This window comes from Rattus norvegicus, chromosome 15 (genome assembly GCF_036323735.1).
Source record: "Rattus norvegicus strain BN/NHsdMcwi chromosome 15, GRCr8, whole genome shotgun sequence".
NCBI classification, from domain to species: Eukaryota; Metazoa; Chordata; class Mammalia; order Rodentia; family Muridae; genus Rattus; species Rattus norvegicus.
The window spans coordinates 82,299,295-82,315,513 of record NC_086033.1 but is presented as its reverse complement, the minus strand read 5'-3'; the positions used below and the strand labels follow the sequence as shown (position 1 = coordinate 82,315,513).

Genomic DNA, 16,219 nt, shown 5'->3' with positions numbered 1-16,219 from the left:
AAAATTGCTTTCTTAATTACAAAATTATTTTTTTGGTGTCATCATGAATTGCAATGACCTTAAAAATGATTCTATTATTAAACCAAACAAAACATGAAAAATAAAATTTAGAGAACACAATTCTCTAAGTATCTTAAACATTTATCTATTTTTAATCTAAGATGACCTACATATTTTAGCCAGTAAATCGCAAATTAGTTTCAGTTCTCCTTTCTAAAAATAGTCTCATTATTTTAAATGTGATTAAGGAGTGGAATTCCAAGTGGGTCACGTCGGCAGTAGTAGACTGTGACTGTTAAAGTTGTAGATGGAGAAGCCTCGCTCACTAAGTACACTTCCTTTTCAGTCACAACAAGCATTACAAAGTCAAGCCTCAGAGAGCCATGGATTCCTACAGAATAACAGTACATTGTGTCATAGACAGTCCGCATCATCCAGCTAACTGGGTGCTATGATAAAGCATAAACAAAATCCCAAGGCCACACGGAAGAGGAGGTAATTACTCCTGACTGTGGTAAGCGGCATAAGGCCTGAAGGAGACATTTCCTAAAAAGTGGCACACACGTGAGGAACCTAAAGGACAAACAGCCGAGACAATTCTCTGGTATTGTAAGTAAGTAAGTAGGGGAAAACTTCCCACGCAGGCTTTCCCATTCGTTTCACCCTAAGGTGTCTGCAGATAAGATTTCCACGGAATAGTTTTCTTCATTGGCTGTTATACCTTCCCTAACTGGTCCACAACTGATATACTTAATACTTCTTAGTACTAGCAATTGACATTCTTTGAATTAAGTTTGAGAGAGATAAATTGAGTGTAGTCTTCTATTGGCAACAATACTGACAGTAACATACAGTGTCCACCATACATTAGGAGCTGTTCTAGGTACTTCGTATGGGTATTTGTTGTGGCTCAATGTGAATTACCCCCATACTCTGTATTTAAACACCTGGTAGCTAGATAGCTGCACTGTGTGGGAAGGTTGTGGAATTTTAGGGGTCCTTGCTATAGGTCACTGGGCAGGTCTTGAGGTTTGAGAGCTGGTCCTAGGTCCTGTTTGCTGTCTGCTTCCTGAATGCAGGTATTAGTAACAATCAGGCCTCGTAGTCTTGCTTCCATCTGTGCTGGTTTGAATTGGAGCGGCCACCATGGGTTCTCAGGGTGAATACCTGAAACCCAGTTGGTAGACGGTTTGGGAAGGACTAGGAGTTGTGGCCTTGTTGGAGGAGGTAGGTCACTAGAGAGGCTTTGGCGTGTCAACCAGCCAGCTCTCTCTGCTTTGCACGTTCACATCACGCTGCAAGTTCTCAGCTACTGTCCAGGGCCTGCCTGCTGCCTTGGCCCCTGCCATGATGGACATGGCCTCTCACTCTCTGACACTGTATGTCCCAAGGAAATAATTCCGTCTATCAGTTGCCTTGCTTAGAGTGCCTTATCACAGCAACTGAAAAGTGATTACGATGTCTGTCTCCTGCCTGTTGGGATGTCTTCCCACCATGACAGAATCATCCCTTTGAACAACAAGCCAGAATACAGCCTCCCTTAAATAGCTTCTTGTCAGGTATTTGGTCACAGGAATGGATGAGAAAAGTAACTAAAACAGTAAGTTGTCATAACTCTATCAATCATAAGCTGTATCATTTCCATTTCACAAATGTTTCAGGGTTGGTTGAAACACAAAGACCCAGTTCAAGGTCACATCTTAACATGCACTGTGGAGCCTGAGTGTAAATCTATTCTGTGCCCAGATCTGAGGCTCTGAATCCTACTATGGTGCCTTTCTCAGGACTCCTTCCTTTCACAGGCATTTTTCCCTTGGGATATTCTGTCATTATGAGATTTGTGCTGCATGACTAGATCATGGTGCAAACAGATGTCAAATCAGAATTAGGCTCAAAAGAATTGCAAGCATATTATGCATTTGTCTCTATGGCCCACAGTGCATGGCTCTTTTAAAATTAGACTGCTTTGACAAAACACCAGATGCACTGCATCCCTGATACAGATAAAACAATAACTTCCACATAATTAATGAATAATCCATTTCCAAATGTTAAATACATTAGAGGATGTAGTAAATATAATTACAGAACAAAAAGCAGGGATTCAAATGTTCCTCAGAAGAGAAACTTGAAAACTTGACAGAGGCTATCTATAGCACACATAAACTAATGGGGCTGAGAGGTTAAAAATCCAAACTGAATGTAACCAAACGTAATTTACAGACATTGAAACATGTCAGGAGCTGCCAACTGGCTAATATGATAAACATTTATAATATAAAAGTCCTTCAGCATCTTTTAGAGCTTAGTCTTTGAACATGTACTGGCTCCATCCCACCAACCCAAGACCCAGCGTACCTAAACCCAAGAATTCTAAAGTCTCCATAAAAGACAGCATGTGTTTGCAGATGATTCATAACAGGCACCTCCTGCACACTTTAAATTCCTCAAAAAGCTCAACACAATGTAACAGGATGTGAGCTGCACTGCATTGCCTAGGAAGTAATGACAAGAAAGTCTCTGGACCTTTCACACAAACACAATCTAATTGGACGTATTGGATCTGCAGTTGGCTGGATGTGTAGCTGGAAAACCCACAGACAAGGAGGCTAGAAATTAATTAACCTTAAAAACAATTGAATGAAAAAAATCATTCCTACAGCTAAGTTTCCCCACCAACCTATTTTTCACGATTCTTTGATGTTGTTGCCTATAACTTCTCTTAGGTAGACACACTTTTCCTATCTGCTTCAGAGCAATGTGGAAAGGGTCATTGAAAGGAAGAATGAGGAAAGAAAAAAGAAATTACAGGGTGGGGCATCCCAGGACTACTGCTAGAGTAACTAGAGTCTATCTATACATATATGTATATATGTATATGTTTATATATTTATGTTAGACTACTTTTTCATAGCAAAAGAGGGTACTATAATCATTAGAACAGAAGAACTAGCATAAACTAGACACTGCTTGGGTAAGTAGGAGATAAAGACAATTGAGAGATAATACTCAATGAGAACCTCTTAAGTGACTAATAATTTATCTATACAAACATTTAACATGTACTGTGATATCATCTGTGTAGTAGACAATTTAATATATGTATATCTAAAAGTTGCTCATAACAGAAGCATAAAAGTCTCCACACAAAATGTGAAAACAGTGCTGAGCAGAACGAGTCTGTCTTCTCAGTGCTAGAAGATGAGATTCTTAGGATCAGAGACCGAATCCAAATTTATACTGAGGCAAACAATGTTAGAAAAGCTGGAAACCTTTAGCTCAGGACTGGCCTATAGGTTTGCAATCTTGCCTCAGCCTCTTGAGTCCTAGTGTTAGAGGAACATGCTATTGTACCTAAGAGGAATTCTTAATAATTTGCTATGAAAAGCTATGTATTTAAGAAGATGAAACATTTTGAGATTCTATTGACTGAAAATGCTATAATTTTTATTCTTCTCTTATAATTAGCTCTATGATTTGAATGGCCATGCCTTTCCAAAATGGTGTTTAAATGTAATCATTGCTGTAACAGCAGCAATGAGAGGTTCTCAGGAGGTGAACAGGCTCTGAGGGAGAAGTCTTTCTGAGTGGGACTGATGCTGTTAAAATGGGTAAGTCTGCCTGCTTTTTGCTCTCTCACATGCTCTCTGGCCTTCTGCCATATGAGAACGGAGGAAAAGGCCCTTGCCAAATGTTAGCACCTTGATATTGAATGTCTCAGCTTCCTGAGCAGTGAAATAATAAATTCCCGTTGAGTATAAATTACTGAGTCTCAGGTATTCTTTTAATGTAGCAAAAACAGACTAAGTCAGCAGCCAGTACTCACATGGAATTTTATATTTTCTAGTTATGACTATGAACACAAAGTTGGAAACCAATCCATATCAAATTAAACATACATACAAGAGAAATCCATAGGCACAAGAAATTTATAAAACAATACTACTCAGTTAAGACTCATCAAGATGCTGCAGTTTAAACATCAGTTTGCAGTTATTATTAAAATGAATATGAACAAATATGGTGGATAGTCAGCTGAGTAGCTTATCTACCAGTCTCTATGCTCAGCCCTGCTCAGTCCACACTTCTTGCAACAACTCAGCCCGTCCTGCTTTCCCAGTTTCCCCTGCTGCACAGAGAACAAAGCAGGTATATGTAAACTCTTGCACAACGAGAGCTCACCTACGGTCTGTGTGGACAGCCAAACTCCTCCAGGTGAGTGTTAGTGACAGGAAGAACCACCCAGAGGAGCATGGGGAAAAAACAAAGAGCTGCGACCAAGCACATCTACAGCTGCGTCACCAGACACCATGTTACCTGCAACCCCACTACATCCTGAATGATCCACTGAAGGGACCAAAAACTAAACAGAGAAAGAAAAATACTTAACTATTTTCACAGGAATTTCAAAATTATACAGAATATCTGATAAGCTGTGAACAGGAGGTGTGTTAGTTGAAACACTAACGGGGGGACTCACTTCTAAATGTAGAGTGGAACCAATGTTATCTGGCTCCAGACTCCTCTATAGGCAGATTAAATAGATTAAACCGATCCTGTAATAAATCCAGATTCGAGATAGAAAGTTGTTTAATATCACTGATTGCAATGGTCATGTCACATTTGTCATTGAGGCTTCTTGAGGACTTTTGGGACACAGTCATTGTGATCAAGACAGCACTGACAGGAAGGAACTCCGACTACAGAACACCACGGCTACACTGAAGGGTTTGTCAGTCACCTCTGTGCAGCTGCCTCTCTTTCATTTCAAACAACTGGGAAACTGTTGAGTTCCCAGATTCTGTGTAGCGCGGAGAGCCTAATGAATGCATCTACGAAGTTCATACCCTGTACTACAAGAGTTTCTTTTCTGTGCCTATGAGGACATTTTACACTAAAGGTAGTTTTGTGGTCTGGAAAAATTCAATCACCTTAGTTTATTGCCCCTTTATTATCTCTCAGAAGTGCTTAGGAAACAAATAAGTTAGTCACTGTGTGTAGACCCTCTATATTTTCTAACAGTAGACTTTCATGTAATAATTTCATGTTACCAGTTAGATTTTATTTAATAATCATTTTACTTAAATTGTCATCATATAAATAAAATGATTTTTATTATACACAGGCAAAAGCATAAAATACCTATATTCACATTCTATATTTTATCACTTATGATGCATTTCTTCCATGTACTACCTAATTCAGAGCTCATGGGCCACTACTATTAGCTCATTCTTACAAAAGTTTAAGAAAAGGAAACTCAGGGAAACAAAGTAGCTTCTTCACCCCCTGGAAGTGCTGTAAGTGGTAGAGACAGGTTGAAGTTTAGTCTTTTTGCTCACAATCTTTCGCTCATGGAATATTGTATTTTCTTTGTAAGAAAAGGCTTGGGCAACCTCCTGAATACTGGCATTCCAGGTATGCAGCCCCCTTTGGGAAAATGTCTTATTTTGAAACATGGAAGAGGGACTATAGCCTCTATAAAGACCTAGTAAGTTATTTATATAATTCTTGCCATGGAATTGAGTTTCTCCCATTCTGCCTTCTAGCTACCAAGGTATCTCTCTACTCTTAGGGTTTTACTCTCTTGTAAAGGTAAGGTAACCGTCAACAGGCAAGTGTAAATGCATTGTAACTCATAATGTAATAGCACACTCCAGATACAAGATGAAGGATACTGTTATATATCGAACTTCAAAGCCAGGTCAATTCACCTTGTTCAAAACAAAACTAATATGTAAAGATTTTCTAAAATTTTTGTTTGTTTGTTTTCCAAGATAGGTTTTTTCCCCTGTGTAACAGCCTGTTAGGAACTGGATTTGTAGACTAGGCTGGCTTCAAACTCATGCTCATAGAGATTGGCCTGTTTCTGCCTCCTGAGTGCTGAGATTAAAGCCATGTGCCAACACACCTGGCTTGGATTTTGTTTTTTGTTTTTTGTTTTTTGTTTTTTTTAATAAGGAATATTACAACCTTTCTTTAACCACTTTAAGTTGTAAGGTTTTAAAAGAACTTGCTATTTATGTTACCTTGTGGAGGACTGAAGGGGACAGAAGTTATAATGAAGATTCAGTCACCTAAGTACTGGGACAGATTACTGTGAAGTGAAAAGCAGTAAAAACAAGCTGTACATACAATTGGCTACTTAAGTGTCCCGGAGCAGGCACAGCATTGCGCTGCACTTTGGCGCCATCTGGTGGCAATTGTCCTTCACAGTGTTAAGACCTACAGGTCAATCTAAAGTCCTGTGGTTGAACGGAGCACCTAGGTCCAATCCCATTAACTTTCTGGCTAGGTGGTATGATGGTTAGTTTTAATTGTCGACTCAACAAAGTCCAGAACCACTTGGGGAAAGTCTACATGGGATGTTGTCTAGCTCAGGTTGGCCAGTGACAGGATTGTCTTGACTGCATTAACAGATGTGGGAAAGCCAACCAGAATGTGGGAGGAGGAACCACTTCTCAGCTTAGGGCACCGACTGTTTAATGGAGAACAGCAAGCTGAGTGCTACAAGTCCATACATTTATTCTCTCTATGCTCCTAACTGCGGATGTGAGCTTGCTTTGACTTCCCAACAGGACGGATTTGTGAGCTAAAATAAGCCCTTTCTCTCCTAAGTTGTTTTTGTCAGGATGTTTCGTCTCTGCAACAGAAATGAAGCTTAAAGGAAAAGTTTCCCTTTTCTGTGAACATGGATCCAGAACAGCCCTGGAGATAAGCAAAGCTACTTCTGATTATCCTTCTTTGAGAAATGCTGCTGCCCAATTTCCTACACAACTTTGCCAACCTCTCTACACTAGTGTGGGGAGAGAGTCAATACATCTAAACTTATGCTGTGCTAGGATGCATTTTAAATGATTTTCTTTGTGTTTTTTTTTTTTTTTGATGGACAACTGAAACATCACAAAATTGTCACCATAATTACATAGCAAAATAATATATAGTAATGGACATTGTTTAGGCAAAATCATGCTGTATTATAAAACAGTGCCACAAACTTTAAGGTTAGGTAAACAAAAGCTTATAGAACAGGGCCCAACAGGAATGAATGAAGCACAAAACTAAGTATTCAGTCCTTATATGATATACATTATCCGTGCCAGACTTCTCTTCTCTGTCATGCACCTTTCTCTTGGTGAGATTGGTGGATATCCCAGATACTTCTAGTGGAACGAAATTCATGTTTCTATTAAGGTCTTTAGTTTTCTAATGTTTTAGCAAGTATAATCACCACCCACTAAGCTGGACAACATGGAATCTGTATTCGCAGTGTCCTCTTACCCCTTAACCTTTTAGGGCTTGCTGGGTCCCTGTAGGGAGCACTGTGCCCATCTGGGCCAAGTGATACTTTGGTCGGTAACATGTCTGGTTGGAAGCATGAGGACATCAGGGAAAGGGGATAATGGAGGAGAAGAAAGAAAGGAGGAAGTGGAGGAGGAAAAAGAGAGAAGTCAGAGGCAAGGAATAGTTTATCCACCACAGGAACTTTAGAGTTAACAGGAAAGCAACTGCCCGTGAAATAAGTAGCATTGATTTAATCTTCCAGTGCTCCCCGTTACTAGACGACCTAGCCAACAACATCAAAAGTAACCATGAGAATAAAAATACTCCTCAATCTTACCTCACATAACACCTTTTAGGATACACAAAGTATATAACATTGCATTCACAAGAGAAATGAATGGTTGGTATAACTTTTGCTATCTTGGCACTCTCTAATTTTTCTCTTATTCTTGTCTTCAGTCTAAACTGAGACAACAGGAAAGAGACACATAGTAAAAAGATCTAAAGTATGATAAACCTTCTTGTAATTAACTATCAAAGAATTTAGAATTTTAACATTCCCACTAAATTCATATTAAAACTATTAAGAAAGAGGTCTCAGAAATGGCATTTAATTTCAGTAAAATTCTTATAATCGCAAACAAGCTCGCTCAATCTTTCTCCTTCCTTTACCTGTTTTCTCGTTCATACATTTCCCTAGAAGCACTTCGAAGCTGATCAATTTCTAGATTAGTTTTCAATTTGATTTGTTCCAGTTCATCATGTAGTTTATTTTCATATTCTGTTTTATAATGGTCTCTGCAAAGACAAAAGAAATAATCACAGTTTTCATTCATGACAAAAATAAACTATTGTTCTCCAGGTAAGATTTTAATATACTAGATGAAGTATGCTTTTACAGTACGTTCAGAAAACTTAGCCATTTTAGAATTCCTAAAAACACTGTTTTAGAAACGGTGAGGTGTTAAAGGCAAAATTTTTACCTTAAAAGTTTATTCTTTTATTTTTACTTCATGTGCATGGATGTTTTGCCTGCATATATGTGCACCCTATGCACGTAGTACCCACAACGGCCAGCAGACGCTGTTAGATTCTGAGACTGTGAGCCACAGTGTGGTGCTGGAAATTGAAGACAGGTTCTCTCAAGAACAGCCAGTGAGTGCTCTTAACTGCTGAGCCATCTCTCCATCACCAAACCCTAACTCTTTAGTTTTGACATGCTGACAAGATATAAATAGTCTCAGGATTATGGGGGCTATTAGTATAGCACATGCATATTTAGCAGAAGAGAGAAGAGAGACTTGCGCTGCAGGCAGTCTGCGTCTGAGACCTGTGACTTGAAAACCTTGCAATAAATGCCTTCTCCTTCTTCTTGAACACTTAGAAAGATACAAAGTATAAGTATACTTAGATTTCCTTAAAACGGATTTCTATAGATATGTACAGACTTTTAAAAACTGCTAAAAAGATATTAGGGTCATGACACTTTTTTGTTTAGTTCTCAGGACTAAACTCAGAACTTTGAGTGGATTAGGAAGTACTCAACCTCTGAACTGTGATCTCCACCCAGCAATGGGATATTTAAAAAGCTACTGTTTAAAAGAAATAAGTTCTGGGTAGGCGATGTGACTTAGCGGGTCAGAGTGCTTACTTCCTACACAGGCCAACAACCTGAGTGTGACATCTAGAACTCACAAGGGAAGGAGAAACTGACCCCTCAAAGCTGCCTTCTGATTTCTGCATGAGGATCCCAAGCCTAACAACATTGTATGCTCACACAATAATTAATAAGCGCAAAACCAAAACCAACCAACCAACCAAATCCTTAAGAGAAAATAAATCACACACACAGCCCCTACCTAAAATAGGCTTGTCTTTTCAACAAATAGTTCTGGGAAACAGATAAAGATCTGAATATAAGGCACAGAGCCTTGAAGCTCCTACAAGAAAATATAGGAAAACACTCCAAAATATAGATGTGCCCATCATTTTTGAAAAGAGCTCCAATAACTCAGGAAATAAAAAGAGCTGACAACAGGATCACATGAAATAAAAAAGCTCTACAGGGCCAAGGAAACAAACAACTGTGACAAGAAAGTCCCCAGAACGGGAGACAAGCTTGGTCAGCCTCACAGCTGACAGGGAATTAATGCCTACAGTTTGTCTGAAAAAAACCTCCACAACTCAACCAAAACCCAGCTGACTTCAATTTAATGATTTTCAGAAGAGAAGTACAAGTGACAGACAGTTATATGAAAGACACTTATCCTCTGTGGTCATCATGGAAATGGAAATTGAAAGTACCAAGTTTCTAACTCTTTCTAGTCAGTTTCTACTCTCTCTATTCAGAAGAGCTATCATGAAAAATAGACAAAAGTCACAGCAAGAATTGGGGGGTGAGTAGGGTGGACAAGAAACTTGCAGATGTGCACGTGTAAATTAATGCAGCCATTGTGGAAATCAGTATAGAATTTCTCAACAAACTGAAAAGAAATCTACCATAAGATACAGCTCTCCCACTCTGGAAGACAGCATTCTACATAGAGAGCTGCAGTAGGCACAGAGACCAAGATATGCACTCAGCCCCGATATCATCAACGGTGAATGAGTAGAGAAAATGAGCTAAGTCAATGAAAGCACTCAGCAGGGACAAGTGCTTGGATGATCCCATGGAAGAAGAGAAACAACTCCCGAATATTGTTCTCAGACCTCCACGCGTGCCCTGTGACACAAGCTTGCCATCCACCCACATAATGCAATGATAAAGTGTGATATATTTGTACAAATATGTACATATATTTTATTCATTAAAAATAAGAGAATGAGAAGCTAGAGAGATGGCTCAGTTCCAAAGTTCAATTCCCGACAACCACGTGGAACCCTTACTATGGGATCTCTTCTGTTGTGCAGACACACAGGAATAAACATAAATAAATTTTAAAAAAAAGAAAAATAAGAAAATGAAATTATACCATTTGCAAAAAACTATATAAAATTGGAGATCATATTAAATGAAAAAAAGCAGATCTAAAAAAATCCTTGTTTTCTCTCACATGTAGAATTTATGTTATGAAAATATGTATACAAGGGATGAAAGTAAAAATGGGGCTGTTGGGAGGAGGAACAAGGGAGTAATGAGAAGTGGTGAATATGAACACAGTATATGATGTACACATAGGAATAATTTTACATAAGCCCATAATTATAATAAATGCTAATTAAAAGTTAACTACAGAATAGGCCTTTGTTGTTACTAGAAACCACAATATCTTTAAGAAATGAACTAGAAAAGAAAACCTAGAAAGGAAACAAAATGAAAAGATTCCTTCAATGTAAACCTTAAACTATCATACCCTCACAGATCAATTCCCAGCACCCACAGACTACTCATTTACATCCACTACAAGGAAAGCAGCGAGTCTTGCCTGGATGTGACATATTTCTCATACATCTCTTCTCTAGCCCTTTTGGTCTCTTCCAGTTGAACTTGCAACCTTTCCAGGCGATCCTCCTCATGGGCACAGCGTACACTGAGCTCCATGTTTTGGCGATTGAGGTATTCTTTATCTTTCTGCAGCAGGGTGACTGTCTGCTGCAAGGTGCTTACCTATGGGAATCAGAGACATGGCCAGAGTGAGGTGCTACTTTTCAAGGTTGACTCTATTACCTTTGTTTACTATGCATGTCATATAGAAATCACCCCACCCCCTTTTGTGGGTGCAGTGTATGTGGGGTTAGATTTTGAGGTAGGGTTTCTCTGTGTAGCCTTGTAGCCCTCTCTGTCCTGGAACTTGCTCTGTAGACCAGGCTGGCCTTGAACTCAGAGATAAGCTTGTCTCAAGTGCTGGAATTAAAGGTGTGGTACTATCACAGTCTGGCTAGAAAGTTTCCATTTAAGAAGTGATTAATTCTTAGCCTTGGCAACCGTTAATGCAAAAATGCCTATTACTTTCTTCTTCCCTTCTCTTACTCTTCCCTCTCTCTGTCTCTGTATCCCTCTCTCTGTCTGTCTGTCTTTTTCCTTCTTTCTGGAAACTACATAAAGAGGAGAAAAATAAGATTTCCCTGTAATTTTATTCTAGGCTATCTGTTCATCAATATATAATAAAGCATGAGTGGGCTGAGGCAGGAGCTTACCTCTTTCGATAATTCATTCCTTTCTTTAGCTTGAGCTATGTGAGAGGTTTCAAGTACCTCATGTTTCCTTCTAACCTCGAGTACTTCCTGTTCGAGAGCATCGCGTTCACTATGAAAATAAAATCACAGACACATGTGAATAAGGACACCTCTTTCACAATTGCAAAAGCTAAGGGTAGGATCGGAGCTGTGGGGCTTTTGTGTATCTCTGTGAAGTTTAGTGTTAAAGCATCAATATGTGAGTTACACTACACAGTGAACTACAGTGTGTTCTAAGGTACAATTCATTCTCCCACGGTTGTCTCACACATGGCCTCACGTAGCCCACACTAGCCAGAGCACTAGGGACTCAGAGCAATCCTGCTGTCTTGGTTCTCCATGCTGTAATTGCAAGCACAGCCGCCTCACAGGACTTCAACCTTTCCTTGAAGCTGAAGCTTTTAAACAGTTAGAAGAAATTAAAAAATAATAAAAGGTCTGAAACATGGATTCATGCTTTCTTAGGGTAAAACCCTGTCATGACTTCTAATTGATACTGCAGGGCAATACGAAGGCAGGCAGACAGGGAGGCAGGCAGGCAGGGGGGCACTACTTCATTCATCCGTGGTTAAATCTCTCCTTTCAGAATAACCGTCTCCCAGAACTGTGAACCTAAGAACAGGGCCAAAACCTTCAACAGGCATCTTTAAAACTGAGCACAGACATTTGCTCCTACCTCCACTTCCCTAGTTAGAACTTGGTCTTGAAACTTTACTTCACTGACTCATGGGGCTGCCACAGGAGAATTGTTTTCTTTATGCCATTTAGATAATATAAACATGCTACTCCTTAATGGATTGTACCTGAGGCTGCAGATTCCATGGCGATTCTGAATCAAATATTATCAGCGAGGCTACAAAGAAGCTAGCCCGCCATACACGTCTTTCTTGGTTGGAATGTACTATTCATATCTTTCCCCATTTACTGTTAGCATCCCCTCATAGATTCATATTCTACCAATGGGTTATAACTATAATTGTCAGGATTTATCTTTTAATGTTTTTTTTTTTTTAAGATTTTATTTAGGTGAGTACACTGTTGCTGTCCTCAGACACGCCAGAAGAGGGATCGGATCCCATTATAGATGTTGTTGAGCCATCATGTGGTTGATGGGAATTGAACTCAGGACCCCTGGACCCTTGAGCAGTCAGTGCTCTTAACCACTGAGCCATCTCTTCAGCCCCTATCAGTATTTATTTTTATACTTAGGTTATAAATAGAAATGTACTACATTATATTTGATGGTCGAGGTTCTTCAGTTGACTATTATGGTATTAACTGGAACTAAAGGTTTCGATGGTTTTGTCCAGTGTATTACAGTCTTCCATCTTCCCTCTCTTTGGTCCTTGCCAAGAAACAATGGCTGATCTAGCAATGATCACAGTCCACATATTAATTCTGAAATAGCACTTCCTGTTTCTAGAAATCAGGACATCAAGGGAATTAAATTACAAAATAAAGTTGGGAACATTGTTATGCCAGAGGCTATAGAGCTATTAAGACAAAAGTGACTCAGATAGAAGTTGACGGTTTCAGCTGCCACATAGAATTTCATGTAGAAAACAAATGATTTATTCAGAGCATTTTAATTCTAGAGGTGATATAATATCTATATATCAATTAATTTTGCACATTTGTGGGACTTTACCAAGGGGCATATCCCAGGTAGCCTTATATTTTCATGACTTCCTTTTTATTCTTTGCAGTGCTGCTGAGTGAACCCAGGATCACAGGGCTCCACCAATGAGCTACACAGAGTCCTGCTTGGTCTTCTGAAGCAGGATTTCTGCTGTAGCCCATGCTGTACTCAAGTTCTCATCATCTTCCTGCCTCTGCCTCCCAAATGCTGCGATTACAAGACTGTTGCCACTGTACATGGCTTGTGCATTGTGCATGTTTTAAAAAGCTGATTCATAAACCAAAAGGATGAGTTTGAACCCCTTCCTCTTTCTTATTGTCCTATTTTTAACAGATAGACTTGCTTATATTTTTTACTCAAGGTTTTGTTTTTCTTCTTAATTTTTCTATTATAAAAAATAGAAACATAAAAAAATGCTATAATGGACATCCATTATTTTATCACACAACTTTGATGATTATCAACTGTGACTCATCTTGTTTTAGCCACCATGAACAAGTCAGAGAACTCTGGATTAGTCAAATGATTATTTTTTTTCTCATTTTATTTATCATTTTATAGATTTAGAGAGGAAAATATGATATCAAAATATCAATTGTAAGTATCATTGTATGATCTAAAACTATTTTAAAATGTTTCTTGGGAACAAGTTGGAGGAATAGAGGACCAGTGGGCATGAAAGGGACAACAGAGGGTATTAAGGGGTGAATATGATTAAAATCCACTATGTATTATTAATATATGTTAATAAAAACTTAGTTATAAAATGTTTCTTTTGAAACTTAGCTTTATTCAGGAGTTTGCCGAACACAGCTCTCAAGATTTCAAGATCAAATTATTACTATATTTAGGCATAATGATAAATACTAATACATACTAGCCAAAGTGGGAAAAGAAGTATCAATGTCATTTGCTAAATTTTTGTAAATTTCCTTACAACATTAATCATACTCATTGACTGACTACTACACTTTAAGAATTCTAGCTGGAGCAGATCTATCAAGTGAACAAGTAGAAGTCTACCCATCTGCGAAAGTATAGTACTTACACACTTTAAAATGGACACAATATTCCCTTGGTTAATCTTATATGACAAAACTCAGGTTTACAAGAGGTTTACTAAGGGATACATTGGAGAATCTTATTAAATACAGAACAATAGAGAAATTCATTACAGTTAAAGGAAGATTGTTCTTGCAGTTACTCAGCAGCAATATACTTGGAAATGTTCTTACAGCTTTGTTTTCTGAGAGTGAAAACCTTTCATCTCAAGTTGGAAACCACTTGAGAAAATTTAAACACTTGAATTGACATGACATGAAATTCATCAAATAACACTTAGCAAATATTCTCACAAGGCATTTTACAGGGTTCTATTTTCTTTTACACTTTAGAGAGCACCGGTATGGATCGAGCTGTGTGTGTTTACACACTGGAGAAGGAAATGGAGAACATAACCATGGGTTATGTGCGGGTTATACAAATGCAGGTGACTGGAGGGGTACTAGAAGTGGAAATTCCCAGGGCCACCCTAACAATTTACCTCTTCACTTTGTCATAGTTCTCTTGACGGTAATCTCCTTGCTGAACTAACTGTTTCGTGTCTGCTAATTCTAAGGCCAAACGTTGACATCGAGTTAGAAGTTCAGAGTGGTTCCTTCGAGCTTCTTCATATGTCTGTAAATCAAATGAAGAATTCCATATTTCAGAGTGAACACAGTAGATCATATTTTGTATTGGATTTTTCTGCTAAGGACATATAAATGTAAAAACATGTCCAAATAGGTTATAATAGTTATTCAAAGACAGGTCATTTTGAATTCACAAGATTATTTCTAAGTTAAATTCAAAGTATTAAATAATTTCTCCATGTCTGGTTTGGGCTAGACATTGTACATACAAAGATGAGTAAGACAGGTTTTCCCTCTTGAATGAAAACATAAAACAAAACAACTGCTGAAAAGCAGGTTCCAAATTTCTATCCAACATCTGCTTGAGAAACAATTGTGAGAAATTTGTTGGGGCACTTTGCTTTGGTTGAACATCATAGCCTCCTACACTAGGGTTCTTTGTGAGAATGGAATACTACTGAGTCTATTATAGAATTTAGCTGAGGATGTTCTATTACTCTCCAGAGGATCATTCCGTACATAATTTAATACCTATGCCCTAAAAGAAGATTCAGTTCTGCCAAAGCTGAACATTATTGGTCATTTAACTGTGTCAGGAAACAGGATTTAGTTTCTAGAAGTGAGTAATTTATAATATGACATTTGTCTAAGCCTCAGGGTTACCTCATGGAATTCTTGTAAGGATTATATCAAATAATATATGTAAAGTGCTTACAAAATACATAACACATAATGAATGCTCATTAAGTAAAAATTAATGTCTATAATCTGTTCTATTTGCTTTGACTTCTTGAAGGATCACAGACAAATCTATAGAATGCTAACTGCACAAAAACTATTATGTAATTCAGAGAAATATACACACAATACGAAATTTGCAAAAATTTAAAAGATGGGCAAAAGATAACACACCCAAGTAATCCAAAGAGTTAGGAGATGTGTTAGTCAGAAACAACAGCAAAGGTTAGGATTAGGGTCTTGAAACTTCCTAACGCTGTGACTATTTCTTTAATGCAGTTCATTTTGTGGTGACCCCAACTATAAAATTATTTTTATTGCTACTTTACAACAATAATTTTGCTTCTGTAATGAATCATAATATAAATAGCTCTGTTTTTCAATGGTTTTAGATGACCTCTGTGAAAGGGTCAATCCTCCCTAAAGGGGTTGTGACCCACAGGTTGAGAACCATTGCTCTAAGGAGATGAACCAGTAAATAAACAGTACATATAGTTCCTGAAGGAAACCAAACCAAACTGAATGAACAAACAAAACACCCAGCAAAATTCTGTAAGAATTCAAGGGTAGGGATGGAAGACAGAGAGGTGGAGGCTGACAGAAACACATGAGCACTTACAGCCTTGCTTTGTGATTTTTTTTTTACTTTTGTTTTGAAATATGGTCTCATTATGTGATTTTTTTTTTTAAAGTATAAAATAGAGTTTATTCAGGGCATGGGGAGGGGAGGGCAGAGAGAGAAGTAGAAGAG

The 16,219-nt window shown here is 38.2% G+C and overlaps 1 protein-coding gene across 11 annotated transcripts in view; it reads right to left on the bottom strand.

Moving 5' to 3' along the window:
• Positions 1-16,219, bottom strand: part of Pibf1 (progesterone immunomodulatory binding factor 1) — a 169,304-nt gene that overhangs the window by 112,033 nt on the left and 41,052 nt on the right. For all 11 annotated transcript variants that reach the window (XR_010057824.1, XR_010057825.1, XR_010057827.1 and 8 more), the window contains exons 6-9: positions 14,643-14,776; positions 11,422-11,530; positions 10,710-10,891; positions 7,957-8,082 (exon numbers count right to left, since the gene is read on the bottom strand). Coding sequence is in view for 6 of the 11 variants with exons in the window: in XM_006252406.5 (XP_006252468.1) it covers positions 7,957-8,082; positions 10,710-10,891; positions 11,422-11,530; positions 14,643-14,776 (551 nt within the window). In the remaining 5 variants the exon portion in view is untranslated. The remainder of the gene's footprint in view (positions 1-7,956; positions 8,083-10,709; positions 10,892-11,421; positions 11,531-14,642; positions 14,777-16,219) is intronic.